This window comes from Streptopelia decaocto, assembly GCF_964273445.1.
Source record: "Streptopelia decaocto genome assembly, chromosome: 1".
In the NCBI taxonomy this organism is placed as follows: domain Eukaryota; kingdom Metazoa; phylum Chordata; class Aves; order Columbiformes; family Columbidae; genus Streptopelia; species Streptopelia decaocto.
In genome coordinates, this window is record NC_138663.1 from 84,725,994 (window position 1) to 84,748,984 (window position 22,991).

Consider the following 22,991-nt stretch of genomic DNA (forward strand, 5'->3'; position numbering starts at 1 on the left):
TCAAAAAGTTGTCATTAATGATCTGTAGGAACCTCCTGGACTGTGCATGCTTAGCTGTGTTGCCCACCTAGCAGATGTCAGGTGGGCAACAGATGACTGAAGTCTCCTGTGAGAACCAGGGTATGTGATCATGAGGCTATGTCCAGCTGTCTGTAGAAAGCCTCATCAATTTCCTCCTCCTGATCAGGTTGCCTTTAGTAAACACCCACAACAGTGTTCCTCCTTATTAGCTTGTCCCTTAATTTTTACCCATGGGGATTCAACTCATTCTCTCGCCCAGGCAGAGTTCAAGACATTCAAGTTGCTCTCTCACATAAAGTGCAACTCCTCCACCTCGCCTTGCTGGCCTGTCTTTCCTGAAATGTACATAGCCCTCTATGACAACATACCGGTCTTGTGAGCTGTCCCACCACATCTCCATAATAGCAATGAGATCATGGCCCTGTGAACACACACTAATTCTTCTCTAATTCTTCCCATGCTACGTGCGTTGGTGTATAGACACTTCAGGGAAGTACTCAAGCATGCGGGTTTCTCATGAAAGGTGCAGAAAGATCTACTTCAGCCATGTGTACCCTTGAGGTGGTTGGCCCTCTGGTTCTCATTTTGAGAGGCAGCTAAGGAATATTTGTCACTGCTCTGATTGGTCTGGCACGTTTCCCAGATGCATGTGACTGCGCGAGCATCACCACATCAGACCCCACACCCCAAACTCATCAGTTTAGAGCCTGCTTCACCTCACCCCTCTGTGCTGGCTGTCTCATCCCACAGCATGTCACAGGCAAGACCCATTACATCCCCATCCCCCATCATATCTAGTTTTAAGCCCTGTCAATAAGCCCTGAGAAATTTTCAGAAACTTACAGTCACTGCTCTGCAGTGGCTATGGCATTTCTGGGACACCAGGGCATATGAGGTACAGCTGAAAGCTTGAGACAGCAGGACTTCGGGGAGTTTGGGCATAAGCCACTTCTAAACTGTCCTGAACACTGTGATCTCTAAGGCACAGTTACTAATGCCTCTCTTGTACAACCTGGTGGGATGCCCTGTTGATGAAGGAGTGAGCTATGTATACTGTTGTGGAGTAAGGATGCCAGAAGAAGAGTGAAAGCTAACAGCATGGATGCAGATAATACTGAGGATCCAGCAGTATGGTTAATCTCAGGAAACACATCAAGAGAAAATGAGAATTCTGCATGTCCCTCTTCAACACACTGGCACTTAAGGATGCATCTGAAAGAAAAGGCAGACTGGGCTTTTCTTATCCTTTCATAGACCTAGTACTGTGAGCACAGGAGAGAGGTGAGAGCTTATTTAAACCATTCCCTTCTGCTGCCCCTACTTCTGGACCACACAGTACTCTGGCAACTGATTTGAACTTACTGCATCAGGGGGGGTTCTCCCTCACCCTGGCAGTGGATGAAGTTTACCAAAGTTATTAGACTTTCCAGATAGGCAGCCAAGTACTCTTGTCTCAACAATTTTGTGCCCTAGTGAATACCTAATCATAGCGACATCCAGTGCACCTTATTGTCCTCTCTGTGAAGCAGTGATAAACAAATAGTTATTGGAGTAACTGGAGGAGAAACATGCCCAGCTCTGGAGGAAGGGAACCTAAGCTTGAATAGATGGGTTTGGTACACTTTGCTTGTTGTCATTGGCCCTACTGCCCTTGTAATCTTTGGCACTGACTTTCTTAACCACTGGAGATGGATGGATGGGACACAAAGGCCTTGGTTTTTTTGGAATAGGCAGTGTGGCTTGCACAGGTGAGAAGCAGCTATGGGACTACCCAGGACTCTCTTATCACCCAAACATTGCTGAATTTGCTTTAACAGACCCAGGTGTCAGTCCCTTAGCAATCCAAGTAAATTGCTGAAAGCAGTATAAAACTGACCAAGAGTCCACCAATGAAATCCCAAAAATAATTGTTCCCCTGAAAAAAAACAAGGGATGTTCTTAAACACACAGTCACCTTACAACAGTCCTGTGTGGAGGTCTACTGGAGAATGATGGCTTACAATAGATGTCAGAGCTCTGAAAGAAGTCACGCCCATTAGCTGTTACAGCTTCAGACACATCACAGCTATTGTATAAGCTGGAAACTAAAGAATATACCTGGTATGTTATAACTGATATTGAAAATGTTGTGGTTTTTTTTCAATCCCACTTGTCAAAGAAGGAAAACCTCAATTTGCCTTCATCTGGAATGGTGTGCAGTACACCTGGAACCAGCTGTCCCAAGGATGGAAACACAAGCTACTTGCCATGGCATCATCAATCAAAATTTGAAGCAAGAGAATTCCAAAGAACTTTTCCTCTACATTGATGTACTGATTGGAGGAACAAGTCCAGAATATACATGGTATATATTCCTACTTTCATGCAAATGGCACAAACATTTTTCTTTCTCTATATCCCTGATATGAGTACGTTAAAATTACATGAGTGTCACTAAGTAAAGGGCTATAGGAAATCATTACCTCTCTCAGTGCTGGATTTGTCATTAAAACTCAAAAGGCCCCATCAAGAAATACAGGATTTAGGCATGCAAAATGGATGGAGATATATGCCATCTGACCAAATTGCTTGGATAAGGACTGTGGACCTCCATATAATAAGAACCCAGGCCTTCTCGGGCATTACTGGGTTTTGATGTGTATACATCCTTGGTTACAGCCAATTGAACAAACCTACATATGAAATGACCTGAAATAAGCCTCATTTTGAGTGGGAAGAGGAACACCAGCAAGCCTTCAAGCTGATCAGCAGAAGACAGTCCATGCCATTAAGATCTAAATGGGTAGGTAGCTATATATATATATAAGCTGTTATATACAAATGCAAGAAAGACAAACATTACATGGAATGGAGTTTGTGGCAATGAGTATCTCAAGAGATGAGAGACACTGTTGGAACTCTGGAGTCAAAGCCACAGAGGAGCAAAAGATAAATGCTCCCCTCTAGAACAAGAAGTCCCAGCTGCATATGCAGGGGGTACCAATGCCACTGAGGCAAGTTCAGAGCAGTCATTGTGGTTATGTCCTAGACTAGATGTCCTGAATTTTAGGCTCAAGGATTCAAAACTACTGAGGGAAGAGTGACCACAACTACATGACAAGAAAAGGCTATGACACTTTGACAATCTGCACATATTTGTTCTTTGGACCAGGATTAGTTGAATTTACTAAGTCAATGGCCAGCAAAACAGTAGTGTGAGGAAGACAAAACACCTTTGTCTGTCAAAGTTCTAACATTTGACAAAAAGTACTGAAAATAAACAAAAGTTGGTTCACTGATGGATCCTGTAAAAGCACAGCAGGAAACAGGAGGTGGAAATCCTTGAAACACCTCTACAGGAGAAGCTGCCATCTGGAAGGAGGCTTGAAGAAGGCCTTGAAAATAGCCTCAGAACATGCTCACAAGCATCAACAGACCCACATATACAGACTCCTGGATGGTGAATAATGTGGTAAGGAAGTCGCTTAAAGAATGAAATGTGATAACTGGCAGCAATGAGGAAAACCATTTTGAGCAGAAGTATGGAAAGTAGTATGACAGCTGCTTCATGGAAGACCTGCTTAGTTTGTCATGCTAATAATGCATATATCCCAAATTAAAAGGCAACTCAAGAAGAAAAACACAGCAACCAAGCTAACCAGCTAGCTCAACCTATCAATAGAGATTTGGGATGGAACATAAAGGAAAACTACTTTTAGATAGATGAGCCTATGAAAATGCAGAACATGATGCAAGCTATCAAGGACAGAGAAGGGTGCTTAGGCTTGTCTTGGGAAGATATAATGCAAGCAATTAGGTTATGTGATGTCTGTGGAATAACACAACATATACCATGAAGGATGAAACAGCGTGGACTGTGAGAGAAATGAATGTTTGGAGATTCCTGGCAAGTGGATTATATAGGCCAACCCCTTCTTCCCCTGCACCACTGCCAGATGTTATGTTCTCATAGTGGTAGAGCACCAAAAAGGTGACTAGAAGCTTTCTCCACTCAGACAGCAAACACAGGTAGCACGCTAGAAGAAATAAACATGTCTATTGGCACCATGGAATGCTGCTTAGGCAGGAATCAGACAATTTAAGTCATTACAAAAATGAAACCATTCAAGAATGAGTAGAGCAGGTATACCGTCAGGTAGCTGGAAAAGTTAGAGGTGTGCAATGGTTTAATTAAATCTGTGCTAAAAACACTAGGGAAGGAGTCTATCAGGGAATGTATGACATCCTAACCTTCCTCATCTGCAGGAAGATGCATGGTTAGTTAACCCAGAGGCCGGAACTTGTCATAGCAGCCCAAAAGAAAACCTGAGTTTAACTGGGTGATAAAGTACCAGCAAGCCCCGAGGATACTTAAATAGGGAGGCCTGCAACAGTTGAAATCCCTAAGGAAGTGGTCTCTGTTGTTTGAAGAGCAGGGTTTACTTACTGGTTGGTCTTTGGAAGAAGAACAACGAAACATGTGCCTTTACATAAAGTAAATAGAAGAGAGTAATTTTACTTCACTTCATGAACTACGTTCTTGTTCGTGTGTTTGGCAGGGACAAGGACTGAAGTTTGTAATAAATATATTTTGAGATTGGTGCGATGTTAACTCCTACAATGTGGTTCTCAGCGTAAAGGGTATTTTGTTGACTATATGTGCACATTGTTACAATGTCAATACCTATTGTTCGGGGCTAAAGGTAGAGTTTACAATACATGCATTTTATGATTATTATGATGGTAGAGTTTATAATGGATGAATGTTCAAACCTTTCTTAAACAGATGTTTCACAGAGGTAAGGGGTGAAATGTACTGGCTATAAGTAGCAGTGTTTCAGTCATTGGGGGCTGCAGGGGTGCCCTGTGCTTCTGCAGGGAAGCCATTCCAGATGGCTCTGAAGTTATTGTAAGCGAGTCACTGCACACCAAATCTTGAACAAATCAAAGGAGCACATGGCATCTATCCTTCAACATACCAAAGAAATATGCCTGCAACTGTGGGGTGTGGCCATCACTGTTGTTTGTTGATGTAGATGATGGTGAATGCTGACTAGCAGAGGACCACTGTATGACTTTTGGTTTTAAGTGTTTGTCACTTTTAGACTGGTTTCCTCTCCCACTTTCTCATGCAGACTGATGAACAGGATTGTTAGCAGATTCTGGATTTCACTTGTCATGGGCAAGTTCCTAGTAGAATCAGGTCCCCCTAATTCAATTTTTATGTCTTCACTTCTAGAGTTCCTGGACCTGAGGCTGGTGGATGGCAATGATTGTGCCGGGAGGCTGGAAGTTTTCTATAATGGGACATGGGGGAGCATTTGCTCCAATCGGATGTCTCAACTCATTGCAACAATTGTGTGCAAACACCTGAACTGCGGAGATGGTGGGGAAATCGCAAGAGACTTCACATATGGCAGAGGTTCTGGGCCCACGTGGCTGGACCACATTGAGTGTACTGAGCAACACAGCTCTCTCTGGCAATGTCAGTCAGACCCCTGGGATCCTCATTCATGTGATAACCGAGCAGAAGAGACACATATTTCTTGCACTGGTAATTAAAAATGTATCTGTACAGGATTGCCCAGACATATACATAAATCTATGCATGCATATATGGCATTGTAGTAATTGCTTCATGTTTGTTTGTTATCTGATATATATTACTTCTGGTTTCATGCAAATGGCACAAACATTTTTCTTTGTTCATATCCCTGATGTAAGTGAGTGACTTAAAATTACACGGAGTGCAGTTACCCAGTGGAAATCCTGAGGAAGTCCCTGATATGATGGTGCCATTGCATATTTTTAAAGCAAAAATCTGTGACACACAGTCAGTGTCTGAGACCTGAGATAGGATCAGACTTCTCAAGCAGACTTCTCAAAAAGTCTAGAGGCATGTATGTGTTTCTACATGTATTGAGGCATATCACTGCATATGTACATGTACATGTGTGCATGCACTTAGCCATGGACAAGTGTATAAATTAGTTCAGTTCCAAAGGTTCATTTCTAATGCCTGCTCTTATGACAGTATTTCATATCTGTGGGTTCCCACTATAACATAAATGAATTCTAGATGACAATCAGATCTCCTGAAAGGGATTGCAGCTGTCTCACACAAGAAAGCAAGCATAGTCATCAGGAAGATTATTTTATTCACAACAATAGCCAAACAGTGATCCCCAAGAAACAAATAGGCAGTATAAATGTAACAGGAAAAAATAACTTGGTGATTAATTTTCTGGCATTTTATACTCCCTCAGTCTTTGCAGAGAATAATCAAATTATTTACTTCAGTATTTAAATTCTGCAGGAAGAAAAGAGGCAAAGTCTCCAGCCACATTTTCTGAGTGTCCAAACTCTACAAGTTGTTCAGGTACCTCTATGTCTTTGTTTCTCCTTATTGGTCCCTACAGACCTTCCTGCTTTTTCAGCAACAGAGAAGGTTTCTGTGTTTTGCAGACAAGGAGAAGTTACGAGTCATAGGAAGAGAGGATGGATGTTCAGGCAGAGTGGAGATTTGGCACCAAGGCTCTTGGGGAACAGTCTGTGATGATTCCTGGGACATGGCAGACGCTAATGTTGTATGCAGACAGCTGGGTTGCGGATCTGCTGTGTCTGCTCTGAGCGAAGCGGCATTTGGGGAAGGGAGTGGTCCTATCTGGTTGGAAAAGGTGCACTGTAAAGGAACAGAGCTGTCTCTTTGGGACTGTCCTGCCAAGCCCTTGTTCAGCAAAAACTGTGATCATAAGGAAGATGCTGCCGTGGATTGCTCTGGTTAGTGACTGGTCCTTTGATTCATTAAACAGATCTGGGAAGGAGGTGGGTAGAAGAACGTTATGTCAGCTGTACATTCCAGTGACTAGCCTCTTCACAATTTTGACTGCAGGAAGCTCCCAAAGGATGTGGAGATGTTCTCCCTATTTTTCACACTTGCCTCTTCCTTAATCTGGACTCACCTTCCTTTTGCAGGTATAACAGAAATGACAGCATCACCCACTAGAGCAGGTAAAACATTCCTTCTTCCCTCTTTCATTCTCCCATCAAATGAGCATTTAATGTCCATGATACTTGCACAGCAGGTAAATCAGCAGTATATTCTAGCTCATCAGAAAGCATCTCCCACAGCCTTTTGTAAAGGAGAGCCAAGTGACACTATGCCCAGTTGCTGAATTCTAGGTGCTTGAGCAAGACCCACAACTGGGTAGCAGGTGACCAGCCTCCTTCTGCTAGAATGGGCACAGCAGGAGGCTACAGAGAAGCAGTGCTTTGGGTCACCTGATTCTCTACCTGTTGACTCTCCATTTCCATTCAGATCCTCCACGCCACCCTGCAACAGAGAAGACAAGAATTTCAACACCTGTCATCATCTGCATTTTTCTGGGGGCCCTTCTCTGCCTGGTCCTTGCCATTCTTGCTGGACAGATCCAAAGTGCCAGGGCACAGCAGAGAGGTAGGTCTCAGGACTGCTGTGAAATGCCTCCTTGACATGGCTGGCAAGTGTTTAGTTGGCTGGGTAGCCTGGGGGATAGTTGACTAAGATGAATGGCATCTACTGCCACACTGAGATTTCCACTTACAATCTGGTAGTGAAAGAGTTCAGCAATGCTTATCCTTAGTCAGCACCTTTTGGTGAATTTCTGGGTACCAACCAGGCTATATAGACCCCTTTAGGTCACTTCTCCTTTTTATGACCCCGTCCTGAGTATGAACAAAGACTGTGTGAGTGATTATTGCCTTTTACTTTCAGGCTCCAGAGTATCCTATGACCCATTCTCTGAGGCTGTCTATGAAGAGATCAACTATAACCTGATGATGGAAAAGCAGGGCATGAGTGGCCTCCCAGGTCTGTGTGTCTTGCTTTTGTAAAGGGAAAACAACTGAGGCTAGTTCTTCCTTGTGGCCCAATCTGATACTTTGCAGCTCCCAAATCTACTACAAAACAGAAAATTCCTAGATTTGAGAAGGAGGGTTTCCTGACCACTGAACTCTGCCAATTCCTCTCACAGGGACAATTCATTTGTGCCACAGAACATAGATCAGTTTAAGTCAAACAAACAAACCCAAACAAACAACAGACAAAAGGCCTTTGTTGCAATTATTTAAAGCAGGAACAAATAAAGAAATAATTTATATCTCCCTCCCAGCAGCTATGTGTATCTATAGGCTTCTTCCTGTTGACTGCTTTCCTCCCTTTATGGCTCGCCTCCCCTGTGAGCCATGAGAGGTGTTATGGGGCCCCTGAGGGATTTCTTAGCTATTCCACTGTAAGCTCTTTACCTTCCAGGAGTAATACTGCCCAAGAATCTCCTCAACTTGGGTGGTATTACTGCAACTTACTCATTTCCTCATTATATAGTCTTAGCAAGGAGAGTTTAATTTGGTATCACACACTTTCTCATTTACTAGATCATGTTTCAGAGAGTTCAAAAACAAAGGTACCATTTTATAATGGGGACAGTGATGAAGAAAATAGTCCTGGAGCAACTCAAGGAAATGGAAGATGGGAATCCTACAAAGAAAGAGACTGAAAATCAGGGTAGCTTTTAATTTCCAAAGCACTTTTGGTGATTAAAGCTTTTTTCTTGCTGCACCTCACGTCCACTAGGGATGTTTTGATGTGAACCAAAAATTTTTGTTTAACTCTTGTGGTGGAAGAATCATACAATCTTGTATACAACTGCTAGTCTTCTGTATAAGAAGCTGAAACTAAATGTTTGCTGGTAGTATTGCACTCTTTACAGGATCCAGTCACACGAATCCAACAATTTGACAAGTGCTTTTCCCAGAAATTGCAACTCCAACAGCTTGTAAACTGTTGTTCCATTTTGCAGGTAAATGAGGAGAATTAAAACAGAGGAAAAACATGTGCCAAATAAGAACATTGATATGCCATTGGAGTTGATTAGGGAATTTTAATCTCAGTGATATGAAAAGCATGCAGTTTTCCAGATATGGTGGTTTGGTTTTTTGGGGATTGCTTTGGGTTTTTTTGTTGTTTGTTTGTTTATTCGTTTGTTTTTTCTTTAGTCACAAAACCTGAGGGAGAGTAAGTGTTAGGAGATTGTGTTTTTCTAGATCTGATCCTAGCTATTGCCCGGCCTCAGAGAGTTTAACTGTCAAACGCACAAGCCGTTTTGGATCTCAGCTGCCCATCTCCCTGACTCTCTGTTGTGCTATGTCTTTAATTTTGTTTTCTATAGTTTTTCTTGTATTAAGGCTATTTTATTATCTAAAATTAAACGAAAACCTATTCTTTTCCTTACGTGCTTTGAAATGCTTATCAAGAAGACAATTAATTCAAATAAGATCTATTTTTCTTATTCATATTGAACATTGAGTACTACGTAAAAAGTGAAATAGTGCTTTAACTGACTTATAATTTTATATATGTATTATTTGTATGTCTTTGTGTGTATATAACACTAGAAAACAGTGAAAACTGAGGGAACTGAGGGATGTCTTTCACTTAAGTACAGACCACAGGACTAGCTGCCCCTGAGGAATCAGAAAGCTGGCTACTCACAGAATTGAGTTTGATGGATAAGGAATTGGCTGTATGGCCACATCCAAAGAGTTGCAGTCCAAATGGGAATTAGTAGCAAGTGGTGTCCCTCGTGGGTCCCTATTGGAACCATTAATGTTCCATATACTTATTAATGGCATAAGTAGTGGGATTTAGTGCACCCTCAGCAAGTTTGTGGATGACACCAAGCTGAGTAGTGCAGTTTGAGAGAAGGGGTGCCAACCAAAGATACACTGAGAGGTTTGAGAAATGAGAAAATATGAACCTCACCTCATGAAGTTCAACAAGGCCAAGTACAAGGCCCTGAACCTGGGTCGAGGCAATCCCCAGGATCAGTACAGACTGGGGGATGAATGGATTGAGAGCAGCCCTGCAGAGAAAGACTTGGGGGTACTGGTGGGTGACAAAGTGGACATGAGCTGACAATGTGCACCTGCAGCCCAGAAAGCCAATCATATCCTGGGCTGCATCAAAAGGAGTGTGGCCAGTGGGTCAAGTGAGGCGATTCTGCTCCTCTACTCCACTGTAGCGAGACCCCACCTGGAGTATTGCATCCAGCCCGGGAGCCCTCAGTACAGGAAAGATATGGATGTGTTGGAGAGGGTCCAGAGGAGGCCACAAAAATTATCAGTGATGGAGCACCTCTCCTATGGAGAAAGGCTGAGAGAGTTGTTCAGCATCGAAAAGAGAAGTAGAACTGCAGATATTTTTCTCCAAAGGTCTACCCTGAGTTTGTAGCCACATGTCCATAGGCAAATGGCCAAGGGTAGCTACTTAGATAGACAATTTGTCATTGTGCAATTATGAAATGCAATGGGGAATCTTACCCTGAAATAAACCCTGTCACTAACTGCCTCCTTCTCCAGATGAGAAGAAATGGCCTCAAGTTGCACCAGGGAAGGTTTAGACTGGATATTAGGAAACATTTCTTCACAGAAAGGGTTGGGAAGCAGTGGAACAGGCAGCCCAGGGAAATGGTGGAGTCATCATCTCTGGAGGTGTTTAAAAGATGTATAGGCTCTTAGCAACATAGTTTAGTGCTAGATTTAGGTTATAGTTGGAGTCTATGATCTTAAGGGTCTCTTCTAAACAAAATGATTCTATGATTCTATTATCTTCTTCCCCCTTCTGTCCCTCCTCCATGTTGATTTTCACTTTCTACCTGTCACAGCAATGTGTAACAATTATTGAAGCTATATCATTGTTGTCTGGAATACCTTAGAGTCCTCAGGAGGATTCTTGATTTATTATCGTTCATTACCATCATGCTTTATCACTGGATCATCAGCTACTGCTTTCTCTAGTGGAAGATCTCTCCCTGTTATAGCTAATACATCTACTGTTGCAGAGGTGTCTCCACTGCCTGGAAGTGCTCTGGAAGATGGCTACGATGATGTGGCAGAAGCTCCTGGACCTCAAGACGCTTCTCTTTCTGGGCAGAATGAACAGGAATTCATTGGGATCCCTGAGGAAAGTGACAGAAACAAGGATTCACAGACAGGTGAGGCCAGAAGAGCAATGTTGTTAGTTTTCATAATCTGTAGCTACTGTGCTGAACTCAGGAAAAATCAAGGTGGAGGGTACCTCAAGGTATCACCTAGATTTTATCTAACCACTGTCAGGAAGAAACGCTGCCTGCCTACACAAAGACTAGGTTAGATGGAGGATGGATTCATCTAGGATTTTATTCTAGCACTAAATTTTGTCCAGTCCACCTATTTAAAAAAAAAAAAAAAGACTTTTCTTTCTCTGTGCACTTAATATAACTGTGGAACACCTTCTGGTCATGGTCCGGCTCTGGTTGCTGGCAGTTAGATGTCCACACACAGAGAGAATGGAGAGCCCCCCTAGTTAGGAAAGCAGTTAGAAATGGAGTTCAGTTAGAAGACAGGATAGATGCTGCTGATCAGATCAAAGGCATGGCGAAACATGCGTACTGGCCAGCAGCCTGTTTACATGTCACCAGTCCCTTTTATCCCCTTATCATTCTATTTTCTCATGTCTGTTTCTCCCCAGACCACACTGATCCCTCCTTCTCTCTGCTTTTATTTCCTCTTCTAAGAAGCCCATAGTAAGTTGTCCAATCCTAAAATGCTCTTCCCCTGTAACTCATAATAAGTCTCATACCTTTGTGGGCAACAACACCCCTCAGTAAGTAAGGTGGGCTACATCCTTTTAATGGGTTTCAAACACAGACAATGGGCTGAGCGCTCTCCTGTGAGGAGCCAGATCAGGGCACACTTGGATGGAGAAGGAGAGATCTACTAAATTTGCAATGTGTCAGATGACACTTGAGACAGTAAAATGGAGTTGTATGATTTAGGAATTTTGAAGAATTGCCTTCATTAGCAGTGTTTAAAACTAGATCAGTAACCTGTTTTCTGGGAACACTATGCTTGATCCTTGCAGATGTGTACATGTAGCAGGAGGCAGGATAAGACAAGAATTCCTCTGGGTTTTCACAACCACGCATGTCTGTGGTTCTAAATTCTAAAGGAAACAATGGACAGCTCATGCTGCCAGCTGCATAAACTGTAATGTAATGTAATACATACAAAATGTGCATTTATCTCAGTGTTCTTCCCTTCTTGTTTTCAGACTGGAGTTCTAATGTGTCAGGAAACAGGACCTCTGAGTCTGAGAGACATTCATCCCCTGCTCTTGAAAATATGGGCTATAACAACATTGAGGAGCTGGGACACTGATAGAGACTGCTGAGCTGTACTGGTCACTTTTGGAAATACACCTCTGTTCATAAAATGCAAATGGGGTACTAGCAGAACTGGAAAAACCTGCATTTACGATTAGTTTACCTAAGTTTCGTTTATTTGCAGAGAAGTGATTACATATTTAGAAGAAATACAAGCATGACTGTTAAGAAAATCTTTCTAATTTCCCTTATAATTTCTTGTTGCCGAGACTGTGTGGACACTTTTTGCTTTTTATTTCTAAATATGTTCACTGACTTTTTTTTTTCCTACTGAGTTAATTTTTCAGCTTGAGATATTTTCTTATAAGAAAATGTTGAAATTTGTCCTCAAATTTATGTTTGTCCTCCCAGGTACACAGGGCAGATTTCTGGAGATTATTAGGAATGCAGACTGAACTGCAAGAAAACAATACATGTTCTGTTTCATCTTTTGAGTATTCCTGCTTGTCCCACAGAAAGCGAGGACTAGATGTAATTTTCTAGATAGTGCTTAGTGAGATGAGAAACTCAGCAAGAAGTTATTCTTGTCCTCACTTCAGATGCAGGTCTGTCATTTGAATTATGTACAACTGATTCATGCATTTGATTGGAGGGAAAAGCTTCTCTTTTCTCCTTCTATACCATCATGACTTATTGTCTCCCAAAGTCATACCAATTACAGAGTAAGAGAAAGTCTGATTTCTTTCCACAAATTGCAAGTGTTCATACCTATACGTGTCTGTTATATAATTTCTTTTAATCATATGAGGGCAGACTGAAAAAGTCCTCATGTTGACAGAATGTGAAGTATTGTTGTCTTGACTCCCAATAAAATTTCTTTCGGGTCCTGAAAGTGTCCCTTGCATTGTCATCTCTCTTGGCCTCATTTATCCCTCAAAATCTGAGCCCTGTCCTTCTAGTAAGCACTCCGTCTTCACCCAATTTATTCAAGAATGTGAAGGAATTTTTTATTAACCATATTCAGACCAGCTATCTCAAAAGAAAAAGATGTGAAACTTCAACATGGATGTGGATCAGATGATAAATGCAGACTGTTGAGAATTTATGCAGTCCTAAGATTACATTCAGCCCTTTGAAGGCAACCGTGAGGCTGATGTGGCCCCTGGTGAAAATGAGTTTGACACCCCTGGCCTAGAGCATGCCAGTGTAATAATGTGTCTAGAAGAAATACCTGCGAGAGTCACCATAATCTAGATTAGACTCCCATTTGTACATAAAAACAACAGTTATTCTCTCCATCATGATACATAAAGAAATGTGAGTTTGTCCCAAACAGCTGAGAAGACACACAGAAAAGCAAACTCTTTCGCAAACAATTTAATTAATCTCATTACTCAAGCCTCAAGACACCATATAACCCTGTGCCAAGGACTGCGGCAGAAGAGGTTGCACTGGGACGAAGTGAATACTTCTTCGTATTCAGTGAGTATCCCGTCAAATCTACATTTCCATGGATGTCTCCCTCTCAGCACTGAATGGAGCTTCCTGTGGAATATTGTGGGAGCATACGAGTACTCTGTACTGTTGTGATTCTGTGATGCATAGGATGTTTGTGCAACTTTATCCATTCTGACCTGGACTGAAAGTAGTGAAGAAGAAATTCAAAAGGGAAGACAAGTCTGCCAAAGGCAAGTCACTTTATTAAAAGTGATCCTAAGGGAGAGTAATCACCTTGACATCTAGCTCCAGGCAAGAGTCATTTACTTCTTAAAATACTAAATACTAAAATACTGAAATGAATGTACTCTCAAAAAGGAGATGGGAAGTAGCAAGATAATACTTTGCCACTACATACTATGTACTGTTTTCAATGGGATATTGGAATATACTTGACAAGATTTTTAAATATCATGAAGAGACAGAAAGAGGCTTCCAGATTACTTGACTGGTCTATATAACATAATAATAGTAATAAAGGATAATACAAAAAAGGAAAAATAGTGATTATTTCTGTGCTTTAGATTGTAGCATAAGAAAAATCTTTAAAAAATGTAAGTGAACGTAGAAAGAATGGTTCATAACTACTAATTTTCTAGCTAACATTCTGGACTGCCCCGCTGAGTCAGCTCCCGGCTTCACTTCTCTGGAGCCTCCTCTCCTCCTGCCTCGCCATGGAGAAGGGCACAGGCTCGCTCCCGCTCCCATCACTCCTCTTCCTCTCAAGCCGGACTTAAAAGGAGAGACAGCAAAGGGCACTTCACAGCTGGCACTCAGCCTCAGGCACGCCGTGCCAGCGGCACAGGGAAAGACGGAGGGAACGAGCCAAGAAGGTCGAAGGGTAACTGCGGCCTACGGAGCGGAAGGACACCCCGCCTCCGCCACCGCCCCTCGCCTGCCCCGGGGGAGGTGCTGGGGAGCGCTGGTTAGTGGCCGCTGGAAGGCGGGCGAGGGGACGGGACGCTGTTCAGGATGGGACGGACGCTCGTGGAGCTCTTCTACGATGTGGTATCCCCTTACTCCTGGTTGGGGTTTGAGGTGAGATGGAGGGAACCCGTTCTGGGTGCGCCCCGCCCTTCTCCCGCGGCCCGAGCCGCTGCCGCGGCCCGCTGCGGGACGGACGGGCTCGGGCAGCCACTCCAGCCGCAGCCTCCCCTTGAGGAGGCGGTCGAAGGGCAGCTTGTCCGCCCGACTCGCGGGGCCTTCTCACCCTGCTGCAGTCAGCGCCCTCCCCACCCAAGGTTTAGGGTTTATTTTTATCTCGCTTGTAAAGGGTATTTCTGTTTCTTCCTCACGTAATCAGGAACACTAAGGAAGCATGTCTCAGCCAAATGGCAGCATAGCCTGTGCTATGGGAGTTCTTGGGAACATTTTGCTTTAGGGATAGTTTTGATGCTTAGCAAGTGCCATTTGTCCACTCACGATCTTGATCTTTTCCTTATTTACCCTTGCGGTTCTTTACATTTTTCTGAGATCAGAGTTCACTGGCAGCATCCAGAAAAGGATTTGAGGACTATCACTAATATAATAGAAGAAGATTCATGTGCCGTGTTTATTTCATGCTTTAGCTTATTTCCTAGCTGCATGCAGTTCTACAGACACATCCCCTGAGTGATAATCTGGCACTGCTTTTTTTATGTTGCAGGTACTCTGCAGGTACCAGCACATCTGGAATATTGATCTGCGCTTACGTCCAGCTTTCCTTGGTGGCATAATGCAAGCAACTGGTAGGCAATATAAGGCAATGAACCCTGTAGGAAAAAAAAACAAACACCTTCACTAGGAGATGACTAGTGGGCAAGCTCTTAGTGACTGCAGAGTCCTAGCTTTAAATTAAGTTTTGGCACTGATAATGAATTAATTATAGGATTGTGGAGCTCAGTAGTGACTGAGAAATAAGGCACAAATAACTTCATACTGTTGCAGCTACACAGCCTCTGATTGTTTGTGGGTTATATGGTCTATGCCAAATCTTACCAGCTCTAAACCAGGATAATAATTTGATATGGAATGTTTTTTTAAAGTTTTGCATTATCTTTTAAAATGCTGTGTATGTTTCAGTAAGCCAATATGAAATTATACTCTTCTTTAGGCACATATATGGATGAAGTCTAATTTGTCCAGTTTTGTTTTGTACAGTGTTATTATAATACAATTGAAAATCTCAACAGAAGTTTTTTTCTGGAAGGTAACAAGCCCCCAGCAATGTTGCCAAAGCGTGCAGAATACCTGCTGAAGGATATAAAAAGGATGGCAGAATACTACCAAGTGCCTGTACAAATTTCAGCAGATGACTTCAAACGTATTCTTGGTAAAAGTAAGTAAGAAACAGCTTATCTGGTATCTTTCAACTCCAGCACTTCTGGTTCAAATTCTCCCTTCCAGTAAAGGTGAAGATGAATTCTCTGGCCACAGCCAGATGAAGTCTTTACATTTTTAACCATAAAAGGAACTTGTGGAGAAATATGCTGATGAATTATAATAGCATGGAAGATACTTTAAATCAACATAAGCTTTACTGTTTGAGGACTGTTACAGAGAAGATCATACTGTTCTTAGGTATGATTAGCACTTGTGATGACCATATCTGTGCCTGATCCTGTGCCTAGTTTCAGTATGTTTCTCTGTCTCCCTCCTAATCACAGGCACTCTTGGGGCCATGCGCTTTATCACAGCCATTGACATGACACAACCACGATATTTAGAACCCTTATCTAGGGAGTTCTGGATACGTTTTTGGTCACAGGTCAGTATTTTATGAAGCCAACTTGATCCTTTCTCTGCTGTCCTGTCCCACTTCATTCAAACGTACAATTTGAGCAAGAGAAAGGGGAGTGTCTTTTAATGAAAAGTCATAGCAGGAAATTTAAGGTCATAGTGGTTCAGAAGCCATTACAAGAGAAGAACTAGTTTATAGCCAGCTTAATTTGCCTTTTTTTAGGTATGTATGGTGACTCCTATGGGCTCAGTGGATCAGTAGTTCATATCAGAAAGTACTTAATACATTCCTAGATTAGGTGAATTAAAACTTTTGCTGAGGAAATTTTTCCAGCAACTAGTATTGTTTTTATTTCTATTTTCGTAGAAAACTTGCTTTCAAGTCTAGAGCTAAGCTTTTGTTCTTAAGTACTGAATTACTTATTTTATTCTCTTACCAGCATGAAGATATCAGCCAGCCGGAGAATATATTAGCTGTAAGTGTCTCCTTTTTGTTGGTGCTTCTGCAATTCTGATACAGATTCTTATTGATAGCTTGGATCAGAATACACATGAAGACAGCTTAGTCAAATGATCACTTGGAGTTCTAGAAAAAAGTGGATTTAATTTCCCTAGCAGCTATGTTTAGAATGATTTTTTTTTTGGTCATGCTTTGAATGACACTTGGAACCAGAATCTCCTTTTTTGTTAATTCATGTGGCAAGATACCCAGGATGGACAACGAATTATCTGTTAATACTGTTTTATTAACATTAGTGAAAGTATGAACAGCGTCTCCAGAATGCACTGAGGTTTTGCTGCTTTATGAAATCATCAGGTAAATTCAACATGTCATGGAAGTGACTTTCTTTGGTGTGATGGAGCCAGGCTTTACTGTTAAGTTCAGTGCTTTATTGCCCTATTACACGCTTAGAAATTGTACTCATTAGATTAATTTTCTTTTACTGTTTAGGTTCTATTACAGTTAAAACTGTAATGGCATGTAAGTTAGTTTACCATGAGATCCTCTTTAAGGGCTCCATTTCTACCTTATTTTATTTTTCAAGTTCTTGAACTATGAAGAAAAGAGAGGAATTTTCCATGGCTAGTCTCTCGTATCCGGCTTCCCTATTTGAAACCTGAATCTTGCAGTCTTGCTGTTTCCCCAGAGGCTAGTCCTTGCATTTCATCTTAGTGTACCCTTTTACCAGAATTTCAGCAAATGTTTGCACTTCACCTTTTCAAGAGGCAAGATTTGAAGGATATAATTTACTGTGGTGTATTAACCCTGGCAGGCAGCTAAGCACTACACAGATACTTGCTCGTTTCTACCTGCTGCCCAGTGGAATGGGGAAGAAGAAAGGAACAATAAAAGGAAGAAGACTTGTGGGTAGACATAAAATTGCTTAATAAGCAAAGCAGAAGTGGAAGAAGACAGAAAGAAAACAAAACGTGATGCAGAGGCAATCACTTATCACCTCCTGTGGGCAGACCAGTGCCTAGCCAGTGCCCAAGCAAAAGGTGACTAACCTCTCTAAACCCCCCTCCCCACTTTTGATTGCTGAGTATGAAGTTATAGGGCATGGAACATCTCTTTGTTTTGTTTGGGTGATCTGCTTTGCTGTGTCCCCCCCAACCTCTTGTGCACCCCCAAGCTGTTCACTGGGGGTGTGGGAGGGAGAGTGAGGAACAGAGAAGGCCTTAACATTCCACAAACATTGTTCAAAAACAGCTAAAACATTAGTGTCTTATCAGCATGGGTTTGATCACAAATCTAAACCATAGAACCCTATGAGCTATGAAGAAAACTAACTCCATCCCAGCCAGACCCAGTACATAAATATATACAGAACATCCTTGCATCATCATTTAAATAAAGATAAAGCAAGGATTTGCAGAACTTCAGAGAAAAAAACTCTATATTCAGAAAGATCTTTATGTATTTTAGTCATTGTTTGGTGGTTTGTGAGTATTCACCTGTGCTCAGCAAGGCAGAAAGGTAGACATCTCCTTGTTTGCTTGTGTCTGTTTTAATTCACCCCTGCAGCAAGTACTAAACATTCCTGTCTTGTGGAAATACGCCATCCAAAGCTGGATGAAGGGTGCCAGCCATTTAATCTGAGTCTTTATAGGTGAATTTATTTTACGAACAATTACAAAAAATTGAATGTTGTTTATTTGATACAGTTCCTTTGTATTTTTTTTTTTTACTTCTTTTTTTTAGTCAGCAATAACTTCACATAAATTACTGTAGAAGACGTGTATAGTCTTTGAATCCTGCCCTGGTCCGGTTAAATACCCCTTCTGCCCTAAATGGTGAGAGCCAGATACTACATTTCTCCGTAAATATTGCAGTCTAAGCACCATGGCTACCAAGCATACAAAGCATTTTGTTCTACTCCAGTGCTATACCTTTTTATCTCATATTCAAGCAGTGTCAAAAAGAGCTGATAATCTCCCTGATGTGGAAGTAGAAGGTATAAGAAAATGTGGATGCTAAATGAAAAGTGATTGGGAGAAAAAAAAAAGAAAACAGAAAGAATCATTAACACCTGCATGCAGAGGATTACTGGTCTGTGTGCAATACTTTAAGTTTTTTTGTTTGGTTTTTGTTTTGGTTTTGTTGTTGGTTTTTTGATTGTTTTTTTAAGAAAAAAAGATATGTCATCAGGTAGATGGCATGGAAGTTAACATTGTTTGTGAAATACTTTATTAAAACAGGTACTTGTAACTTTGATGTTACCCGATAAACATTTGATCTTTACCCTGGGCCACTTTATCTCCTGTGTGGCAGAGATACAGAGGAGGCTAAAAAGATACATTAATAACACTAGCAACTCTTTGACCTCTGTGAGCTGCAGTTTCTTTCATACAGTATCACTTATAGTTCCTATGTGGCCACATTTGTCACACAAACTGTTTTGTCAGACTTGGACAGTAAGATTTTCTTTTTTCAGAACGCGTGCTTTTTTTGGTAAGTTATCTGATAAGTCATTGGATCAGAGGTTAAACTCCTTCTCTCTCTCTTTCTCTCTCTGTTTATCTCTGTTTAGGAACTCCTGAAAAGAAAAGAAGTTCAGACTTAGGGCTTGGAAGTTTAAAATATCCCTTCTACTTTTTATCTGAGAGTTGAAAAACTATGAATGGGTTGGGAATACAGCAAGACAATTGTGCAAAAAGTGCCTCAAGGGTATTTTGTACTTTTCTTTGTAATAAACCTTGGGTGATAACACTGAAGATTAAATTAATCAGACCATAGTAGGAAATAGAATATTTAGTGTTAGAGTACTCTTAATTATATCATGTCTTCTCAGGTTGCAGGACAGGCTGGGCTATCATCAGAGGTTGCCCAGAAACTACTTGAAATGATTTCATCCTCTGCAGTGAAGAACCGACTGAAAGAGACAACAGAGGAAGCAATAAAATATGGGGTAAGATGCTTCCAATCCCATTTGTCATCACAGCTGTGCACTCCTTCCTTATTAACAATACTGGCAAGCAAAGAACAATTAAGGTGATAATTAGAAAGCACTTGTGCTAGGTTGGCCAAGGTAGGGTGAATTTCCACAGGTAGCTTTGGGGACACACAGCCGGGACAGCTGACCCAAAACTAGACAAAGGGATATTCGATCCCAATAAGGTCATGATCAGTTATAAAATGGGGGCTGGCCAGGGGGTAGTCTCTCTCTCACTGTTGGGGAGCGGGGCAGTCTAGGACACTCTCTGGACTGCGTGGTTTGGTGCTGTTGTGCTTTGGGCACAAGCTGCTGTCTGGGACCCAGGGTAGAGGCAGGGAGGTTTCAATATAGGCTGTGGTTGGGAATCCATGATTGATGCTTCACAGGAATAGTTTGCCCAGAAAAGGTGGATGGCATACAGGGATTACCATGTGGTGAGAGATTGTGCTGTGTATCCCTCACTTTGTATATTCTTTCTTCATTATTATTGTTGTTGTTGTTGTGGGGTTTTTTCCTTTCTTTTCCACTGTTCTGTTAAGCTGTTCTTATCCCAACCCACGAGTTTCGCCTTTTGTTTCCTGATTCTCCTCCCATCCCAACCAGGGGCAGGGGAGGGATAAGCAAGCAGCACATGATTTTAGTTGCCAGCTGAGGATGTGGCTAAACTGCAACAGGACTATATAGACCATCTCTCTTAGTTGGTCTTTGCTTTTTGAATATGCAAAAGCTAACTCACTGCTATTGGTAATTTATTGCATTTTCATCTGGGAAAACAAGGTTGACCCATTCAGCTCATTCCAGTCAGACGACAAGGATAGGGAGCTACAAGGCCAGTAATAAGAGATACCATTTATCACTACTTGACATAAAGCCGTGGATTTATCAGGCTGCTTTTTTGTTCCTTCAAAAGGGCACACAGGCTCTGGAGAGTCCTTTACTTTTTTATAGCTCCATTAGATTCATCTTTAAGAATGAAAGAGGTGAAAAGAAGGGAAGGAAAAAAAGTCAAAAGTTTTTACTTTTTATTCCTGAAGATTGATCATGTGTCTGCAAAAATTTCTCTCATTATAAAATTCTCTGTTTCATCTCCATGATGTCAATAGGCATTTGGGATGCCTGCTGTTGTGGCACATTTTAATGGGGAACCTCATCTCTTTTTTGGCTCCGATCGTTTAGAGCTGCTAGGCAGCATTATAGGTGAGTATATTTAATAACATCACTTTTGTTTTCATGCTTTCACCCTCTTTTATTGAAATATGTAATACAGCTAAATAAAACACTCTTTGTGTCTTTCAAATATTAAAGAATGTTGGGTATACTTCTCATGGGATGAAACTGCTGACTGGAGTGTATCTCAGTAGAGTCAGAGTGACCAAAGATGTAGTCCTTTTCAAAACAAGAAGTAACTTGAGTTCTCCATTCTCTCTTGGTTTCAAGGCTTTGTGTGACACATGCCATTCTGAAGTTACTATTGACACTCTTTTAGTTTTCAGTATGTTCGTGTTTAACCTTTTGGTACTGGGCATTAGATTTTGGCTAAGATTAAGACTATGGCTGATACTTTTTTTTTTTTTTTTCATTTAATATCTGTTCCTTCTAATAAAAAGCACATTAGCACAGCTCCCAAATCCATAACTTATAATTATGCAAATACATGACTTTTTAACAGAAATTCATATATTGGCCATCCTTCTTTTCATTTTGCTGTTAATAAAATATGAACTCTTAAAGAGAATTTGAATAGGTTGTGATAACTAATAAAACTTAGTCATCTGCTTTTAAGTAAGTTACAGGGCATTTTGATTATTGATCTCAAGATTTGGCAGGAGAGCCATCACAATAAAGAGTTATGCACATAATTAGCTCTGATGCATTTGTTGAAAAACTTCAGCAGAAAATCTTAATTAATGTAAATTAAAATTAGTCATAGGCCTAAAAATAAGGGAATTTTTGGAGGCTTATATTATTTTCTGATGGGTTTCTGATTAAAAAAAAATATTCTTGATGAAAATGAGAATGAGGAAGATTCACTTCACAACACGCACTATGATAGTCACTAATCCTGATTGGAATGTTGTGGCCTGGTTTCTAGTCTCAACTCCAAGAACTGGAACAGATTTTCTTTTTGTTTCTCTGACTCCCCAGCCTTCCACCCTTTTTCTTTTCCTTAGCCCCAGCCCCTCAAAAAAGGAGTCCTAAAAAATATTAGCTTCACCCTCATGTGGGGTGCCACAGACCTGCAGAATCTCTTATCTGTGATGAGGAAAGTAATTCTTCTGTGCAGCTTCAGTTGTGACTAGACAGCGAAGGATTTTTGGCGCTGGCCAAACAAGATAAAAATCTGTATTCCATCATCAGTATTTACCCTTCGAAAGAGGAGTAGGACCAGTCATCGTACTGCAGAAATGTGACTGGCAAATCACTTCTACATATTAAAATTTATCTTTTGTGCTGGTTTGTCTTGCAGGTGAAAAATGGCAGGGGCCAGTTCCATCAGTTCCAAGCCCCAAGATGTGAGAAGTCCTGGGGAAATATATAAAAGGGAAAATATATATGTACATGGTCAGTCTTCAGATTATCTGAATGTATCTGATTTTATGAAGAGGTGGCTTTCTCGTCTTTAACAGTTCACTTTACAGCTCAGTCCTATCTCTAATTAGGAAAAAGTTCAAGGTTTGCCAGTATTACCAGTCTGGTGAGGTCTTTACCAATACAAATGTGCTTCTTTTCTTTCAAAAGATTAATGATTAACATTAAAGATTAAACATTAAATATTTAACTTCTTATGGATTAAACATTGTTATTTCCCCATTAGTTCAGTTTCTCTTACCCTAAAAGCATGAGGATTAATTTGTTGTTATGGGACTGTGATCTCTGGATTTCTCATGTCTTCCTGCTTGTCCTTTAGAAACACACACAGCCAAAGAAAAGCTGGCCACATTCTCCTTTTATTTTAAGTCAAAGGTACTACATAGACAGTAGAACTACAGGACAAGATATTCATGCTTCCTTTTAGTCTGTAGCATGGCAGTTGGAGTGGACGCGAGAGAGAAAAGTGGAAGAGAGAGGGACAACTCAAGCCCAAAGAAAAATCTGGGAAAGCAATCAGAAATTTTGAAGGAAACTGTTGCCCTCCTGGACAGTATTTTACACACCTTGC

The 22,991-nt window shown here is 41.3% G+C and overlaps 2 protein-coding genes across 2 annotated transcripts in view; both read left to right on the plus strand.

Annotated features, from left to right (window-relative positions):
- The window catches only part of LOC309443329 (antigen WC1.1-like), a 32,176-nt gene extending 19,891 nt beyond the window's left edge, over nt 1–12,285 (plus strand). Inside the window, exons 8-16 of the mRNA XM_082060160.1 lie at nt 5,240–5,554; nt 6,317–6,379; nt 6,466–6,780; nt 6,976–7,011; nt 7,319–7,456; nt 7,754–7,849; nt 8,413–8,496; nt 10,878–11,030; nt 12,128–12,285. Of these exons, the coding sequence (XP_081916286.1) occupies nt 5,240–5,554; nt 6,317–6,379; nt 6,466–6,780; nt 6,976–7,011; nt 7,319–7,456; nt 7,754–7,849; nt 8,413–8,496; nt 10,878–11,030; nt 12,128–12,234 (1,307 nt within the window). The 3' untranslated portion in view covers nt 12,235–12,285. The remainder of the gene's footprint in view (nt 1–5,239; nt 5,555–6,316; nt 6,380–6,465; nt 6,781–6,975; nt 7,012–7,318; nt 7,457–7,753; nt 7,850–8,412; nt 8,497–10,877; nt 11,031–12,127) is intronic.
- Nucleotides 12,286–14,375: 2,090 nt separating this feature from the next.
- GSTK1 (glutathione S-transferase kappa 1) lies at nt 14,376–22,617 on the plus strand. Its single transcript, XM_082053065.1, has 8 exons — nt 14,376–14,714; nt 15,322–15,403; nt 15,865–15,993; nt 16,322–16,422; nt 16,835–16,870; nt 19,688–19,804; nt 20,935–21,028; nt 22,299–22,617. The coding sequence occupies exons 1-8, from the start codon at nt 14,649–14,651 to the stop codon at nt 22,346–22,348; spliced, it is 675 nt and encodes a 224-aa protein (XP_081909191.1). The 5' UTR covers nt 14,376–14,648; the 3' UTR covers nt 22,349–22,617.
- The last annotated feature ends 374 nt before the right edge of the window (nt 22,618–22,991 follow it).